The sequence below is a fragment of the Elgaria multicarinata genome, chromosome 8 (genome assembly GCF_023053635.1).
Source record: "Elgaria multicarinata webbii isolate HBS135686 ecotype San Diego chromosome 8, rElgMul1.1.pri, whole genome shotgun sequence".
In the NCBI taxonomy this organism is placed as follows: domain Eukaryota; kingdom Metazoa; phylum Chordata; class Lepidosauria; order Squamata; family Anguidae; genus Elgaria; species Elgaria multicarinata.
In genome coordinates this window covers 102,709,473-102,728,988 of record NC_086178.1, presented here as the reverse complement: position 1 = coordinate 102,728,988, position 19,516 = coordinate 102,709,473, and the positions used below count along the sequence as shown (strand labels likewise).

The following is a 19,516-nucleotide window of genomic DNA, read 5'->3' as shown; positions in this document are numbered from 1 at the left end:
AGCGTGACTTACGTTTAGCTGTAACGTTACTGCAGGGCACATTGTTAAATCCTTTCCATTGTTCTGGGTTGCTCTGAGCTGCTGGGTTTGCTCCGCCCACTGCCTGCCTCATTCCTAGCCAGCAGTGCAGGGCAATAGTCATAAGCACACACAAACTGCCTCTCTCCCAAAACATCTTAACACAAGTCCCAGGGAATTGCCTGAATGCATAGGAGCCAGACACTTTGCTGAAGCTAAGTAGGGTTGGGTCTGGTCAGGGTTTGGATGGGAGACCAAATTGAAAAGTTTTAGCAGCAGCCCTATTTAAGCCCCGCTGGTCATGAGTTTTGGACTGGGAGCAAGAGACCCTTGTTAATTTTCCTGCACGGAGCTACAGCGATCCTTTGAGCGCTCCTCAGCTCCTTTGCAAAGAGGGGGGAAATGTTTAAAAAAATCATAAAAAATCAACCGATGACCCAATTTGATTCAAATTTTAAGGCAGGATGCATGGGAGTACTTCACAATAAAAGCAGATTCTAAGGTGGAAAACTTCTGAATCCTTTGCATGCAATTGTCAGTGATTGCACAGTATAATGCTGGTGTGATTTATCTGCTGTAGCAGATAAGATAGCAAACGGGGCGAAGGAAGGAGAACAGGAAGTGGGCGGAGGAAACCCAGCAACTCTGAGAAAGGGAGAGGAGAATTACCGGTAGGACGAGGCACACGAATCTGTAGCCATGCTGGAACTAAGAAATAGAACCTGAAAGTACGACTCATTTACAACGCTGGAGACCCAGGGTCACGTGACGCTGTGCATCACAGTAACCCATTCAAAACATTAGAATAACACCAGTGTAGATTCCCACCAGGAGCAATGGACCAGGTCATTTTGCTTCAAAATACAAACTGACCTAAATCCTTGAGCATCCCTAGTTGAGCCTCACCCATATAGGAACCTCTGTGTCACACCAGCAGCTATTCTGTATCGCCAACAGCATAGTTTATTAACTGTCCCTAGGCACATAGCTTAGGTAACACTGCATCTGCTTCACTAGCCATCACCATTGTCTGCCATTGGTACAATTTTCAGTCTGAATTTGCAGGGACTTGTTGCAGTACTAAAATAGCTGTTGTATGTGTACAAAAATTATTATTATTATTATTATTATTATTATTATTATTATTATTTATTTATTTATTTATTTATTTATATAGCACCATCAGTGTACATGGTGCTGTACAGAGTAAAACAGTAAATAGCAAGACTCTGCCGCATAGGCTTACAATCTAATAAAATCATAGTAAAACAATAAGGAGGGGAAGAGAATGCAAACAGACACAGGGTAGGGTAAGCAGGCACAGGGTAGGGTAAAACTAACAGTATAAAGTCTGCACAACATCAAGTTTTAAAAGCTTTAGGAAAAAGAAAAGTTTTTAGTTGAGCTTTAAAAGCTGCGATTGAAGTTGTAGTTCTCAAATGTTCTGGAAGAGCGTTCCAGGCGTAAGGGGCAGCAGAAGAAAATGGACGGAGCCGAGCAAGGGAAGTAGAGGCCCTTGGGCAGGCGAGAAACATGGCATCAGAGGAGCGAAGAGCACGAGCGGGGCAATAGTGTGAGATGAGAGAGGAGAGATAGGAAGGAGCTAGACCGTGAAAAGCTTTGAAGGTTAACAGGAGAAGTTTATATTGGATTCTGAAGTGAATTGGAAGCCAATGAAGAGATTTCAGAAGTGGAGTAACATGGTCAGAGCGGCGAGCCAAGAAGATGATCTTTGCGGCAGAGTGGTGAACAGAAACCAACGGACTGATGTGAGAAGAAGGAAGGCCAGAGAGAAGAAGGTTGCAGTAGTCCAACCGTGAATTAACCAGTGCATGAACAAGCGTCTTGGCGGAAGAGACAGACAAAAATGATTGAATCCTGGCAATATTATACAGGAAAAATCGACAAGATTTAGCTACTGCCTCAATATGAGGAATAAAGGAGAGCGAGGAGTCAAATATAAAGCCAAGGCTACGAGCTTCCTTGACCGGAGTAAGCGTAACATCATTGACAGTAAGAGAGAATGAGAGATGAGGAGAAGGTTTAGGAGGAAAAACGAGCAATTCAGTCTTTGCCATATTGAGTTTCAAACGACGATGAAGCAGCCAAGCTGAGATATCTGAAAGACATGCCGAGATACGATCGTGAACATCAGGAGAAAGTTCCGGAGATGACAGATATAGTTGTGTATCATCGGCGTACAGATGATATTGGAGGCCATGAGATTGAATAAGCTTGCCCAAGGGCAACATGTATAAGGAAAACAACAACGGGCCAAGCACCGAGCCTTGCGGAACCCCTACTGAAAGGGGAAAGGAGGAAGACGAGCTGCCATTAGCCAACACACTGAAAGAGCGACCTGCTAGATAGGAGGCAAACCAGTTATAGACAGAGCCAACCAGTCTTCTTCTGGACTGGTTCTCTGTTGCTGTCCTGAGTCGAAGCCTGGAATGCTTGACTTCTGCATTGTCTTTTTATCACACCCAAACCATTTCATTGATGTCATCTGCTTCAGTTTCCATTCGCCCTCCTTCCACAGTTAATGACTTGATCCTCTGCATTTATCAGTTGCGTGCTGCTTAAGTTGTGTTTTCAATAATGCTAAAAATGGCTTTTATGAAAGTGTGGATGGAATGTAAACTCATCTGCCTGGATAGACACAGAGCCCAACATACCTCAAAGCCAGACCAGGTCCTCACTTCTCTTCTTTGGCTGCTACTGACAGAAAGTAGAGAAAATGTGATGGTGCTGGGACAGGAATACGTTGTATGAGGCATTATGGGGGAATAGACAGGTGGATGACATTTAGGGAATCATCCATATTTTTACCTAATAATAACAACAATAATCAACACTGATAAAGCACTTAACATGTTCTAAGAGCCGTGCATAAATAAGAATGATAAAATTAGCCCTGCCTGCAGGCCTGGTATGGGCGAACATGCCACGTTTTGGCTTGTTGAAGTTCTTCGAATAGGTTTTACCTCCTTTGCATTTCCCAATCAAAAATGTGCATTTCTCCCCATATGGTAAAGCATGAAAATGCAGATTTGGTTGGTGGGAGGAGTGCATGCGAGCACTTGCACATATCTGGAAATGCAAACCCGCACAAGTGCGCGCTTTCAAGCACAAATACAATTTCTGAAAATTGCCCAAAACAATCCCAAGAATTGTGTCCCTGCTCATGTTCAGTGTTATGAACCAGACCTGTTTGTATTATTTACAAACAGGAACGAAATTCCTGTGCATCCCTACCATGGGTTCACAGGATACAAAAGGAAAAGGAATGGGGAGGGAAGAGGAAAACAAGTGGAGCTGCAACTCCTTTTCTGGCCAATGGTTGGGGCCGGGGAGGTATGTGTGCAGTTTCCCAGTGGCCCTTGTTCTCCAGGCTAATTGGACAAGTCCAGACTGTGCATTCAGCTTTCCAGTCTTAAAGCATCTGATCTGGTCCTCAATTTCATCTTAAATGCATCCAGAGAGGTGCCTGATGGCTACAACTGCTCCCCTAATGCACTTTTGGACAACCCCATCCTGCCTTAGATCTGGAAGGGAACCAAGTGCCCCAACTGCATTCCAACTTGCTTGAGATGCTGGAGCCAAAAATGTTATAAGGGATCCCCACCAAACAACTGATGGGAGTGGCAAAGAAAGGTCTCTATGGCAGGAGTGTCAACACTGAACGTGTTAGAAAGACAAACTCCCAAGTAAATGCCAAGGCATGGCCAACACTCATGCTTTTTTTTTTTTTTTTTTACCCAAAATGTTGATTCCACCTGACAAATTGACAAATGATAGCAAAACCTCAATTAAATACTAAATTTACACTCACGCATCAAAAAATTGCCAGCAGCCCTGATAACTATTCTTATTTCTACCACTCCATTTTTCTTACCATATTTTGGTGGATGAAAGCCATAGAACTGTTGGTGCTTCGTGTTTGGAGTACTTCAGTTTCATAGGCCTTGATGGAATACGACTGAGGTACCACACTTGAAGCAGATTCATTTGTTCCTCCTTTGGGGTCAATTAAATGAAGGCTCTGAAGAACTCATTGAGTTGCTGCCCCCACCTAATGGCCATTTGCCAACATAAGGACTGTTGTTCCTATCTGGAACCCTTATGGTTTGACCATTTTCATGTGATTGTGGTGTGTTTTCATTTAATTCCCATGTCAACCTCCAGAGATGTATGGGCAAAATGAAGAACCATGTCACAACAAAGAATAATCACGGGGACATTTGGAAAATGATTTGTTTTAATTTTAAAACGTGGGTTTACAAGCTATTAAGAACTTCTTGATATGATTATACACTTGTAGCTAAGGATCAGGACAATCATTTGGGGGAAATTGTCACTGATAGATAAGCAAGGAAAGCCCTAAGGTTAGGTACTCCAGATAGAAGTTCTGAAAGAAGGATCATAGCTGTGCTTATTAATATGATATAATAGCAATGCATTTGGGCTGGAGAGACTCGAGTTCAAATTCTTGCTTAGGTGTGAAGCTGATTGGATGACAATGGACCAGTGGCTATCACTCAACCTAACCTACCTCATATACCCTGTTCAGATGATACACCAAGTCAAAGTGGTTAAGCATTTTGAGCAAAACATTATGGCTTAGCGTGTCATGTGAACCATTCCTAATCATGGTGGCTACATAAACACAATTTAAGAATGCTCACTAACCACTTGCTGCAAAAGGTTTAGCAACCTAACCATGGCTTAGTGTGTTGTCTGAACAGGCCCCATAGAATTCCTATAAGGGAAAATCATCTATACCAAGAGTGCAGAACCTCAAATCTGGGTGCCAAATCCAGTCTACCCAGTGTCGCAATCTAGCCCCAACATTTGGTGGTTTCGTAGATTTTGTCCCCCGCCCCCCATTCTAAAAAGTTGAAATTTCTCTCCTAAGACTTAGTTACTGGCATTAAACTAAAATATGCTGGTATTTTATCTCTTTGGCTTCACTCCCTTTGCCTTCACCTTTCAGAGCTTTTCCAAAATGGAATTTGGACCTCAGACTGAAATAAGTTGTGCATCCTTGGTCTGTACACTGCCCTGAAGTCCCTTCAGGAAGGGCGGAATACAAATTCATTTTTAAGAACCATTTCCCCCCTTTTTAGAAGAGCCCAGTAAAAGAATACTATTGGGAGTTTCATGCTTTAGTTCAATGTTACATTTCAATATATGTGCATCTCTACAGCCTGAAGGTTCACAGGCAACTTTAAATATGTTGTTGTTGTTGTTGTTTTTTGGGGGGGGGCTTGCAACTTATTTAAAAGGAAATGTCTCCCACAGTCATAACAATGAACATGCCTTGTTTTAAACTGTCCTCTGTTCCACTGCTTGCTTTGTTATTGGTGTTTATTTGATCTTGCCTGATTTGTATTTTATTTTTGACTTGTTTTTATTGTAAAAAAAAAAAAAGCCTTGGGAGTTTTATGCAGAAACACAATTTTTAAAAAAGCCCTTCCAAATAATAAGTAAATACATTCTGTACAAAGGGAAATGCATTTTTTTTCCTTATGGTGTATGATCTCATTTTTCCCATTCAGGAGATAATGGATTATCAGGGGGAAAGTAAATGTAATGCAAGAGATCTGTGAAGTGTCTCCCAGTTTACTTATTTTTACTTTAATGCAGCTGGTGCATGGGGGAGGCTGTGAATTTCTTAGGAAAGATTTGTGGGGAGAGAGGTGTGGGGAGAGGGGTGCTTTACCCTTTCCCCACAGGCCATTTGCCTGATAAAAACCATTCTCCCACCTCCAGCTAATTCTCTCCATACAGGGGAAAATATACATCAACTCAAACTCTTCCCTTTGGCTATTGGAATGTGTCCTGTGTGCACAACAAGTAATTCCCATAAGCATACACACTATTTTTGTGTCTAAAATATGCACACACATCTAAATAGCAAAACAACAGCAACCCACAGGATTAAACAAAACAAAAAAAGGAGTATAGCTTCATTTCAACAAGAAAGGGGCTCCTCTGTGGTTTAAGTTTTCTAAAGGTGAGGGACTTCACATCTGGTCTAATTTGGGGCAGTATCCAATATAACATGAGCATTAATGTAAATTACATTGCTCTAGCAGAAGGGACCTCTAGCAGAATGCCAAAAGCAGGGCCGTACGAAAACATTTTGCTGGCCGAGTCAAAGACCAAGATGCCCCCCTTTCCATATACAAAGGCAGACTGAACTTTGTCAGTTGAATCTATCTTCAACACTGATAATGGGAGAGCATCCTCCGCTCTCCCTGAAGGCAAGATGGAAGCTTACAGGATGCAAGGCAGGCCATGTGGCACACAATTTTCTTGCTGCTGCTTCCCAGCATTTGCCGCCTGAGGCAACTGCTTCACTTTGCCTAATGGTAGGGCCAGCCCTAGCAAAAAGTGTTAGCTGATCCATCCAAAGAGTTTTCTGGGGAATCCTGTCTTTTCAGCCAACACTGTTGACATTGCACTAGAGGTCCTTCAGCACAACGTAATTTTTCTAGCACTCCTGTCACATTGGATACTAGTCTTCAACTAAAACTATATTGGCTTTTTGCACTGTTTATGAAACTACTCATGCAAGCTCACTAGAATGCTAAAAATAAACTTACATAGTTATACATTCTTGACATAATCCAACGAGGGATATCTATAAGAACAGAAGAAAGCCCCTGCTGGGTCACATCAAAAGTCCATCTTGCACAACATCCTGCTTCCAACAGTGGCCAGCCAGATGACATCAGGAAGTGCATGTTCAGGGCATAAAGGCATCAGCCTCCCACATTGTGTGTCCCACGCAACTGGGCTTCAGAAGTATGCTACCGCCAAACATGGCTTAACTGCCATGGCTCATAACCATTGATAACTTGTCCTCTGTGTTTTTCTCCCTTTTGAAGCTGTCTGTATAAATCTATGAGTGGAAGTGAAGTCTCCCTCACATGGAGCTAATGCAGACATGCACCCACATCCCAGTGCTCTTTGGGTCTCATTGAAATCGATGGACATCTCTTTTGATGCCGATGGAGATGTACAACCGCTTCCAGAATCACTAGTTGGTACAGCTGGCAAGACCTGAACTGGGTCTGATGTGATGAACCACCCACCCCAGAAGCAGAACTTATGGTTGTCTCCAATGTTAGTCCTACTTAGAGTAGACCCATCAAAATGAATGGGTTAGACTGTCATTAGGTACAGGAAAGGAAAGGAACCTCTCGTGCAAGCACTGAGTCATTTCTGACTCTTGGAGGGACGCCAGCTTTCGCTGACGTTTTCTTGGCAGGTTTTATAGCGGGGTGGTTTGCCATTGCCTTCCCCAGCCGTTATTACCTTTCCCCCAGCTAGCTGGGTACTCATTTTACCGACCTCGGGAGGATGGAAGGCTGAGTCGACCCGAGCCGGCTGCCTGAAACCAGCTTCTGCTGGGATCGAACTCAGGCCGTGGGGAGAGTTTCAGCTGCAGAAACTGCTGCTTTACCGTTTATGACAACTATTTGTTTCTTTTTCTATTTTTTCTGTTTTAATCTTCAACTGTGCTGCACTTATGAGCCATTGTACAAAACGGTCCTTAATATAAATGAGATATTTCCCCATTTTGCTTTTAAATGCAGTTGAGCACATTCTTCTCATTTAGGAATGCAATTGTGACCAGCGGTTTCAGCTCAGAATGCAAAAAGAGAACCTATTCTCAAAGTGAAAAACTCGAACCCAGTGCATTGTAGAACCTTCATCCAGGGCAGTCTACAGATAATTTAAATTATAAAATCTTTTAAGTGGAAAAAGTAAAAATAAAAACTTTTCACACAAAAGGAAGGGACAACAAAAAATACAGTTATGAACTGCCACTATAAACATGTTTTGGGTTCAATAAAACTCCCCCCCCTCCCCATTGGAACCTTTGAGAATATGTTCTCTTTTCACATTCTGTCCTGTTTTGGTGCTCCTTTTCTGGTCACATTTCTAAGATTTCCCAAGCAATTTCTTTAAAAATAAATAAACCAGCAATCAATTATAATGGGAACAAGTGATGTGGTGAAGTCCTAAAACAGCCTGGTAATCTAAATTACGGATGGACATCTACAAAGGTTCCCTGGGAACGTATTGATAGTTCACACTCGTATGAATGTTCTACAAGCATTGCAGTTCCATCCATCGATTGCCTGCTTTATAAAACATAAATCATAGCTAGACAGCTGAAGGAGGTATGGAGTTCCCTTTGGAACAGTATGCACTGTGTATTACTCCCCTGCCTATCAATAACCCTACCTCTTTCAGCCTTTGGTGGTTCCATAGCCCTTTGAAAACAAAGTTCCATTGTGTATGCCTGTTGTCACACACTGACTTTGATGTAACACAAAGACTTACTGTCCACATGTGTGGGATACTTCTGTCAGCCTTCCTATATTTATCTTGCTCTTATGTGATATGGGTTTGTGCTCAGAGATCGGCTAATAGAGGTCAGCGCTATTTCTGTGCCCAGTTTTCTGCTTGTGGGCCTTCTCCTTGTCCTCACACGCCTTCATTCTTCTCTTGTCATCACTCAAATCTCGGTGGCAGAGCCCCTCTTCACTGCCGGTTGGCAAGCTGTCGAACGTGCTCTCTTTGCTGACTCCTTTCAGATTTTGCCCTTTCCGTTTCTTGTGGCAGAAGTCAGCACATTTCTCCATGCAATTAAACCGGGTCTCGGTGGTGCATGCATACATCCCAGCTGGGACAGCCAGCACCATGGCACACACAATGATAATGATATGAATGAGCTTCTCCCTCTGCTCCAGCTCGCTGATGTCACTTCCTGTAACAAACACAATGCATTGCCCCTTTTGAGGTGTCTGGTTCCTCAAAGTAACACACACTTCATACTTGGTGGCAGGGAGCAGGTCATTGACGGAGTAGCTGTTGATGCCGGGTCCAATGTAAATCAAGTCTTTCTTGGTGTCATCATACTTCCCAAAATGGAGGGTGTACCAAGTATCCCCTGGGTTCTCAGTCACAGTATACCACTCCAGAGTTATCCCATAGACTGTCTGCTTGGCGATCCTCACATCGATGTATGAATTCTCCTTGGAGATAGAGGAAGAAAAGGAAGAAGCCACCATTCGGGGGGCTTGAACTTTCAGCAGCGTTGTGGCAGAGGCGTTACCCAGGAAGTTGGCAGCTGTGCAGGTATAATTCCCCTCATCCACTAAGTGGGCAGAAGGGATAACCAATTCTGACTTCATTGTATCTTCACTTATGTGGGTCGTGGACACTAGAGGGAGGGAAAAACAAACCCAAGAGCAAGCATGTTAAATGCTACTTTTCAGCAACGGCAGCACTCTAGGTATCCCATTACTTTGTTTTTTATAGCCCTATCAGAATGGTGGGAAGCTTTTTAAAAAACTTGTAGAGATGTGCAAATCTCCTTGAGAAATTCCACTAGCTTTACTGAAACAATGTTAGCTTCCCTTGAAGTTCTTCAAATGTTTTGCCACAGCAGGAACCACCAAACTTAGGAGAACCAAGGTGGTATACTTTGGCTACAATCCTCTACCCATTGACTTGTGAGTAAACCCACTGAACCAAGTGGGCATTAGCTCTGAGTAGACATGTATGCAATTGTCCTATTAAAGTACTAGACTTGTGATGGGAAAACCTGGGTTCAAGTCCAAGCTTTGTGAGTGATTTAGATAAGTCACTATTTTTTCAGCTTGTGTCCTTTTTAATCTCTCTGGGGTCCAGTATATCCTATGCATAATGATGGTGATGGTTAGTAGTAGTATCTTGCAATAGATGCAGATTCATAGGTGGGAGCAGGCATTCTTCCCTAAGTGGATGCTTCAACGTCTCTATTCTGTCCTCTCTCACCTGTGACCCACCATCACGCTTGCATAGGACTGTTTCCAACAAAGTTCAATGGGTTGGATGCAGACTTGGTCATACTTAAGAGTCCTAAAATCAGTTAGTCATGGTTTCTTGTCCCATTGATTTCAAAAGGTTTACTCAAAGAATGGCCATAACTGGATCCAGCCCAATAAAATTTAAATCTAACCCCCTCTCTTTCAGTCGAAGCCAGCCTTCCCCCAACCAAGGGCCCTCCAAATGTTTTTGATTACAACTCCTAGCATTACTGACCATTGCCACACTGTCTGGGGCTGATGAGAGTTAGTCCAAAATACCTAGAGGCACCAGGTTGGCTTATATTGTTTATATTTCTCTTCATTTCCCCCCTTCCATTTCAATTTAATGTTTGGATCTTGCTGAGGGGGGGGGGCACAGGTAATTTAACCTGTTTTTCTCATGCCTTTTTTTTAAGGATGCAGACTCCCCTGAGTCCAATTAATAATTAGTCAATAAAGAATGGATATTCTGCCACGCCTGGCCTGGGCGTGGGGAAGCATTTGTGGGTGGGGGGGATGAACGAGATGTGCCCTCCTGTCATTGGTAAGGCACATCCAGGCCTCGAGGTGGGGAGGGGGTGTAGAGGCTTTAAAAGGAGGCTCCCCCTCCCCCCTCCTCTTTTGCTGCGCTGTTCCCTCTCTCCCTCCCTGTAGACAGTGTGGGCTTGCTGGTTGCCTTTTATGGGGCCGAGTAGGGTATTTTTATTCATATACTGAATTGTACATGAGTTTTTTTGCCTACTTCACACTGTAAGACAGTTTGGGAGTATTAATAGGTTAATCTGCTTTAATTTGGTCACACTTATTTGGCGTTAGGTACGGGCATCCAGAGGGATTCACGGGCGCTGTTCAAGGTGACTGGTAAGTCCGAGGCTCCCAGCTTTGAGCCCAGTGGCCTAGCTAGGGAGATAAGACTCACCGTTGGGGCCAACCCTACTCATCCACTCTGAACCGGGCGGTCTGAGTTGGGGGTGACAAAGAAAGGCTCCCCTACTCCACAAGGGGAGGCCCGTGGGAAGACAATTGGTGCAGCGCCTGCCCACGGGCCATGAATATCTCGCCCGACCTGAGGGGCCTGTAAGCAGGCCATACTGGATGCCCGATAGGTTTTCAACCCCCTTTGCAGATCGCTAAATAAATATGTGGCCCTGTTTAAACCCAGCTATTGTTGTCTGTCTCGTTATTTATCCACCTGCACTCCCACAATGAAGTAATTCAGGGGATGACCAGAAAGAATCAGTGTTATTGTTTTTTAATGGTTCAGTTTTGAATCAGTGAGGCATGAAGATCTCTTCATCAACACACAGGGACCTAGAGACCTCCATAAAAACTGAGCATTTCCTGAGCTGGGTGGAATGTTCATCACCACTAGACGTCATTGTATTATTTGTGAATGGGTGAGGTGATGATGGAGAAAGTCCCATCCAGGCCAGGAGTGGTGAAGGCTGCAGGAGGTCTCAGGCACAGCACGCTTGATCATGTGGTTTGCCACGTTAATACAGTGCACATGATCATCTGCTGACCACAAGAATTACAGCATCTATACATCCCATATTTTGAGAGGACCCAAGTCCACCTGTTATGAAGAACACAGATTTGTCAATGCTCATGGAAATCCTAAATAGGATTTGACAGACATTGTCTGGAGGCAGTTAGGCAATGACAAAGCCCTAGTATTTCTCTAGTATCTCAAAGCCTAGTATCTCATTTAAAAATAATGTCAGAAACTTTATTCTCAAGTGTCTGTCAGGATTTTTAAGTCAACAGAGCAGCAATAATTCATTCCATTTGGCAACTGATCCAATATTGTCAAAATAATATGGGACTCTTGGATATAAGATTCCCTTTCTACTCAATAAGATCTATAGATCAAATCAAGGTCACTGTTTCTAGCTGCAACTGTTATGGTGAACTGCAAGAAAATTGTAATTAAGACTTATGGGAAAATTCAGGGTCCTGTATTATTTATTTTGTATTTTTTGTGTCCTCAGATAAATCAGAAAATAGCTCAACCAATTTCATTTGGACTGTCTGGAACAATTTACTTCAGGGCTGAGGCCAGCCTAAGAAAATTTAAGCCCCATAGGAATCTGCTCAACAAAGTAAGGCTTCAAAATTATAATGCTTTCTTAATTTTGTTCACTCTTCCATTTTATACTCAGTTTTAAGGCGCTCAGTAATAGTGGGGCAGTATCCAATTTGGCAGTAGTGCTAATGTAACTTACATTGTAGTGGTGTAAGCAACATTTAGCTCAATAGCATTTGCTGGGACAATGGTTTTTCTGCAAATGCTAGTGCTGTTACACTAGAGTTCACTTAGGTCAGCACAATTTAATTAATGTTAGTGTTAGTGCCAAACCGCCCAATATATTAACAGTGTGAGGAAGCAGGTGAAAAGCATCCGTATGTTTTGAAGAGAATGGTCCTAACCCAGGTAAAGTTAGTTGCAACTTTGTTCCATTGAAAGCAAAGGAAGGGGACGTAACTGGGAGACATCTAACTCCGATTGATTTCACTTTGATTTAGTTCTGCCTATTTTGTACTGGATTATGCTCAATGGCCACAATCTATTGTAGCGTTAGGGATGCTTAGTCTCAAAGGTTTCAACTCAGGGCTGTATCATGGCCAGTGTATACCAATGACTGATAATCAAGCTAAGGGTAACAAAGAAAACAAATAGGACCAGATATGGGATAGCCATTATTTAATGAAAGATTACTAAAAAATAAATTAAAAAAAATGGCAGTCTACTGACTATCAGAACTAGAAGATGAACCCTGAAGATTTACATGGGGTTCAGGAAGAATAGAAATGTTAATAGTTTCTGTAATCTCATTAAGGCTTTAAAAAAAATCAGAAAGCAGATGGCATAGGTCAGCTTGACCAGTAACTCAACAACACTGGAGCAGAACAATTGAAATCAATGGGAATACTCAAAAATATAGGAAGCTGCCTTATAGCAGGTAAGGCTTTTTGCCCTCCTAGCCCAGGCTTCTGTACTTGGATTCATAGTTGCAGAATGTGGTCTCAAGCAGAGGTCTTGCAGTGGAGGCTGGTGGCTCTACTGTCAGTGGGGCTGTGAATCCACTCCGGATTTCATTCAGAACCAATGAGCTATCCAAGGGGCTGAACCCAACCCCCAAAATAGGTTCATTGCCATAGATAGTCCTTTAAAGTTCTGACTGAAACCCAGAGCAGATTTATAGCCCCAGTGACATTGGAGCCACCAACCTCTGCTTGGACTTTCCCTTCACCGACCACCTGATCCTTTGAACTGGAAATGCCACAGATTAAATGTGGGACTTTTTGCATGCAGAGCATGTGCTCAAGCACTGAGCCAGGTTCCCTCCCCTGTCAACGTGCTGCAATTGGTTTCAAAAGTAAGAGCCAGTATTCTGGTTTGCAAATACATTCTCCATTGCAGGAGAGCCTTAAGTAATCTGGGATGCCAGGAGATTCGGCACACCTACTGAAGTATATGGCATGTTTGATTTTTCATTCTCCCTCTTTTACCACCATACAGATGACAGCAGGTGGTGTAGTAGTTTGAGTATTGGACTAGGATCGGGAAGACCCAGGTTCAAATCCCCAAAGGGGTGACCTTGACCCAGTCACCATCTCTTGGCTAACCTACCTCATAGGGTTGTTGTGAGGTTAAAATGCGGGGGGAAATAATGTAAGCTGCCTTCAGTTTCTTAGAGGAAAGTCATGATACAAATCCAGTGGAGACTGTAGACTCTGATATTGGTGGGGCTGTGAATCCATTCTGGGTTTTAGTCAGAACCTGCCAGAACTCTAAAGGTGCTATCCAAGTTGCAGAACCTATTTTGGGGATAGGTCCAGCACTTTGGATATTCATTTAGAGTTCCAGCTGGTTCTGACTAAAACCCAGAATGGATTCACAACCCCACTGAAATCGGAGTCACCAGGCTCCACTGTACGAATATAATGAAAAGGAAGGCATTGGAATTGGTAGTTCCTGATGCTTCTGTTCTCCCAAATCAATGTGTTTCTTTAATGACTCAAATCCTGTCATATAACACCATATGACTGTCGTTCAGGCCTCACACAGTCTTTATTTTCAGTAACTGGCAGCCCAGTCCACAAAATAAAATGCAAGGCAGTTAAGCCCCATTGAACCCAATGAGCTAAATCAGTTTAACTGCTATATAGAGTAGCCTCTGAGGAAGCGGAGGAGGAGGAAGAGAAATGGGCAGAGGGAGGGAAGGATTGGTTGCCAAACTTTATACTGTAAAACTGGGAGCACTTCTTAGCATGAAATAATAGAGGTGTGCACCGACCACAAGATTAGACTCAGACCCCAATTCAGCACATTGAAATCTGAGGCTTCATGCCTCCCATTAACTATCATGGGAAATTTAAATAAACAGCTTTAACACTTTTTTTCTGTTTGTCAGCAGTGGATGAAATTTGTCCCTTTTCCCATTTTGGGGTGATGCTGCTAGAGACACTGTGCCTGCCTTTCTGAAGCCGAGTCATGAACAAAGGCCCATTAAGGATCCAGCTCTGGTTCTGATCACTTCAGAGTGAAACCCACTTCACCTCAAGAAGCACCAGAAATGGTCCAAAGGGGCCCAATTCAGCTCAGGCTTCAGGCTTTGCCCGATCTGATAAACATCCCTATGAAATCACTTGCCTTGGAGTAAAGCTTACCGTTAAATCCTCTCAGGTGTTTGAGCATATAGGTCCACCAGACTGCTGAGGAAGGACTGGCCTGTACCAAGCATGTCAAGGTCACATTTAGTCCAATCAAGACAGTAATGTTGGATTCTAAGGATGATATTGAGGGCTTTGTGCAGCTGTTCAGCTCCACTTCATGAAAGTATTTTCCTGCCCTAAATTTAGGGCTTGAACAAGTTAAATAAGAATTCATCAGAATGATGGGTGGGCTAATAGATTTGATAAACTGGACAAACCCACGCAGGCGACAGTCACAGAGCCATGGGTTATTGTGCAAGGCCAAAACGACGTTGGAAATAGCTTCCACCTTCTTCTCCAGCTGCTGGGTTTTCTGGTACACAGGCCAGTTATAGAAAACATCTTTGGAGATGACAGTAAGCTGATTGGAAGATAAGTCTAAGTAGGTCAGGTTAGGCAGATAGCGGAGGGCATGTTCTGGAAGGACATCAAGACGGTTGTGCTTCAGATCCAGTATTTTTAATGATGGGGTATCTTGGAACGCTGTCCATGGTACTGAACTCAGCTTGTTCCCCTGCAATCTCAGTTCAGTCAGATCCTTCAGAAACTCGAGACTTTTTAAATGCATGACAGTGATGTTATTAAAATTAAGCCAAAGATATTCCAAGGCATTTGCATTAGAGAAGGACCCTCGAAGCAATTCGGTTAGGTGAGAGTTTTCTATTCGGATCTTTTTGATATCTTCAGGGATGCCTTCTGGGATCTTTCTCAAAGATGTTGACATGCAAAACAAACTCCTGGAATGGAAATCAGCAGAGTTAACACATTTTTTTATGCAGTAACCCATTCAGGGATTATATTATCATCATCATCATCATTGTATGGATTGTGCCATTGAATGACTGCAAAGTGGACTTTTCTTTTTGCATGCACTGTAACCATGAACTTGATTCATTTTCATCTCCCTGGTCATAAAACCCAAATGAAAGCACATTAAAGTGGTTATTAGCATAATATCCAAAAAAATATTACAGGAAACTAGTCATCCCCTAAGATTAAAAATCACTTAAAAACAAATATAATAGTTTAAAAATAGTAGGGATACTTGACAGAATTTGGCTACTACTTAGGTAAATTGAAAACCATGGAATGAAAAATGCTTTTCAACACTATGCATATTCATTCAGAAGTAAGCCTCATTCTGTTTACTGTAACTTCCACCAAAATAAGACTGCACAGGATTGCAGCCTTAGTTATGACTATATGTCCCATTTATGTCATGACTGCATTTGGCTATTGCTACCATTTCCCCTATCTGATCCTGTTTAGTATAATAAGACTGCCCATAATGAGAGACCTCAAAAAAGCCCAGTTTTTTTTTCCCATTGGTGCTGTCACCATTTCTTACCTTCCAAAGTTATCATTGGAACAGAAGCATCCTGGAACACAAGAAGAAATTGCCAGGTTTGTCTCATCAAAGAAAAGAAGAAATAGGAGGAGGAATGCATGACACATGAGGTCCATATTCTTCTGTAAGTAAACACCGTACGGGTTTCGCAACAGACATAACAACAGCCTCCAAGTAGCAAATCCTATTAAGATTAATCTTCCTTGGCACAGGGCTCGCTGCTGGTGAAGGCAGGTCCAGATCTTAAGGACTTGTGTGCATGTTGCAGCACCTGTTGCTGCGCCAGCCCAGGAAGTGTTCTGGTTAGGGTGGCTTTGGAGAATCTCCCTATGCAACTGTTAGCTTTAATTCCATGGATGACGTGAAGAAAGCGATGCTAAAGAAAACTCAAGTCTCCCTCTAGCCAAGACATCCCTGGTTCAAATTACATGAGCGACAAACTCATTATATTTTCTTCATTTTTATTTATTGCAGCTGAAACTCTCCCCACGGCCTGAGTTCGATCCAGCGGAAGCTGGTTTCAGGCAGCCGGCTCAGGTCGACTCAGCCTTTCATCCTCCCAAGGTTGGTAAAATGAGTACCCAGTTAGCTGAGGGAAAGGTAATAATGGCCGGGGAAGGCAACGGCAAACCACCCCGCTATAAGGCCTGCCAAGAAAACATCAGCGAAAGCTGGCGTCCCTCCAAGAGTCATTAATGACTCAGTGCTTGCATGAGAGGTTCCTTTCCTTCCTACAAAGTATGCTTTCATTTACATGGACATGCATCTCATATACATGTAAACAAAACACATACCTGTGGGATCTTTTGGGGTTGAACACTGGGCACTTAGGAAAATCAGATACCCCTGAAAGCTAAGAGTCAGAGACCACAACAAAGTCTTTGAAAGCAATTCTTTAATTTATTACAGAAGAATTTTAAATGAATTAAGATCACACATCTGGGGAATTAGAATTCTGCATACATTTGAGGAATTAGACTCATACATCAATGAGAAAGTTTCAGATAATCATGTTTTTAAAGTCAATAGTGGAAGTTTAGGTACACCAGAATGCATAGAAAATTGTGTGTGCGTATATATGTGTTTCAACACTTCAACGAGTAGTTTTAACTTTTAACAAGGTGTGTGCATGTGTGTTGCTTGATCATGGGGAAAGGGGGAGAAAGTGGAAGGAAAGAAAGAGGTTTTAGCATAGGATAATAATTTTAATGGGGGAGAAACGAGACTGTTTTGTAGAATTGTGTGAGCATTTTGAAGGAAGGGGTTGGAGCAAATGAGGGAGTGTTGGAGCAAAATGAGTAGATGGAGAGGTGTGAAAGGAGTTCCAAAGCCAAAGGGTTTTGATGTAGGAGAAAGGGAGGAAAAGTGAATAATTGGAGTATGGATGACTTAGAAGGAAAATGGAAGATAGTGCAAAGGATTTACCTCTCCTTTTCTGCTTACTTGTGAAGTGATGGGGAGCTCTGTTGAACTCCTTCCCTGAGAAAGAAGGGGAGGAAGAGGGGAGGTGAAGGGGTGCTCTTGTGAGCAGAAAGGGTGGAAGGAATCCTCTTCTCTCCCTCACTGCGGCCGAGACATTCACAGATCTGGACTGCTGTTTTTATCCTCTCTCTCTTTTTTTCTTTTTTTTTACAGGATTTAATAATCAAAACAAAACAAGTCTTTATCTTAAGATTGCTCATGGATGTTGGGAAATGGGTTTTTAGCTGTAAAACAGCTCTGTGTCAGCTCTCACCTGTGAATGGGCAGGTGGGGGCATTCCATATCAACTATCATTTCCAAACTGGCTTCAAGGACAGCCCCATGAACAGCGCGTTATAGTATTCTGTTCTTGGGTTGCACTCTCCCTAAAGGATTGGGTCCGTAGTTTGGGGGTGCTCCTCGATCCAGAACTGTCACTTGAGGCACAGGTGAACTCAGTGGCAAAGAGCACCTTTTATCAGCTTAGGCTGAGTTACCAAGTGCGCCCTTATCTGGACGGAGATAGCCTGGCTACAGTTATCCATGCTCTGATAACCTCTCGTTTGGATTACTGCAATTTGTTATACATGGGACTGCCTTTGAAAACAGTCCGGAAACTTCAACTGGTACAAAACAGAGCAGCACAGTTATTAACAGGGACTGGCCAATGAGACCACATCACGCCAGTCCTTTTCCAGCTTCATTGGCTGCCAGTCCACGTCCGGGCCTGATTCAAAGTGCTGGTATTAACATTTAAAGCCTTAAACGGCTTGGGCCAGGCTATCTGAAGGAACGCCTCCTCCCATATGTACCTGCCTGGACCCTAAGGTCATCCTCAGGGGTCCTTCTCCGCGAGCCCCTGCCAAACGAAGTCAGGCAGGTGGCTACCAGGAGGAGGGCCTTCTCTGCTGTGGCACCCCGGCTGTGGAATGAGCTCCCTAAGGAGGTTCGCTTGGCACCTACATTATATGCTTTTAGATGCCAGGTGAAGACCTTTTTATTCTCCCAGCATTTTAAAGTCTATAAATAAATTTAAACTTGGTGTTTTAAATTTGTAATTTTGCATTGCTGCTGTTTTTATCTAGTTGAGCTTTTATATTGTATTTTATATTATGGTTTTATACTGTTTTTTTATACTTTGAATGTTTGTAATTTTTGTGAACTGCACAGAGAGCTCCGGCTATTGGGTGGTATAGAAATGTAATTAATAAATAAAAATAAATAAATAATAAAGTCACTAAGGAATGAATGAGAGTAGCTAGGTTTCAACAGAGGGCACAGCTGGCAAACCAGCTGGAATTAGTAAAAGGCACCCCAGGCATCCCCTCCCCAATCTATGAACCTGTCATGTAGGAGAGTTCGTGATTCCATCAAACACAAGCATTTCTGCAGCCAGTCCAGGGTCCCCCTAGTTCACCAGCTCTTTTTTCATCTGTATTGAACTTCGGTTTATTTGCCCTAATCCAGTCCAGCGAAGTAACTGCCTCACCTTCTTCTAATGAAAGGGATAAACAGACCTGGGTGTCATCAACAAAGTTATGGCTCCTCATCCCATATTCTTGGACCACTCTAAGGCCACAGCTAGACCTAAGGTTTATCCTGGGATCATCCAGGGTTCGCCCCTGCCTGAGCACTGGATCCCCTGTGTGTCACCTAGATGAACAGGTTTGACCTCTGGACGATCCAGTGATAAACCTTAGATCTAGCTATGGCCTAACAGCCACCAATTAGTTGCATCTCCATATTAAAAAGCAGAGGGGACAAAACTGAATCCTGCAGAACTCAATGAGAAAATCCCCAGAGAATAGAACAATCGCCCAGTAGTCCCACCACCACCACCTTCTGTTGTCCAGGAAGGAGAATCTGGGGGTGTCCCTGTAGTGGATTCTCATGGAAGAAAATGGTGAGGAGTCAAGTGTGAACTTTTCACAGAGCCATATACACAGTCTAACAGCATAGGTATACTTATTTAATTGAGTAGTTGGCAGCCATTGTGAAGTTAAGAGTTGGTTCACATAGCTGTATACAAATATAGTGACGATCAGTGCTTTTTGCTGATAATACCCAGCAGATCTATATACTTCATACTTCCCTTCTGATA

At 42.9% G+C, this 19,516-nt stretch overlaps 1 protein-coding gene across 1 annotated transcript; it reads right to left on the bottom strand.

Moving 5' to 3' along the window:
* Positions 1-8,459: 8,459 nt before the first annotated feature.
* Positions 8,460-16,070, bottom strand: LRIT2 (leucine rich repeat, Ig-like and transmembrane domains 2). Its single transcript, XM_063131653.1, has 3 exons — positions 15,955-16,070; positions 14,562-15,343; positions 8,460-9,259 (listed from the first exon to the last, which is right to left on the bottom strand). Exons 1-3 carry the CDS (start codon positions 16,068-16,070, stop codon positions 8,460-8,462), a joined length of 1,698 nt encoding a protein of 565 aa, XP_062987723.1.
* Positions 16,071-19,516: the final 3,446 nt, after the last annotated feature.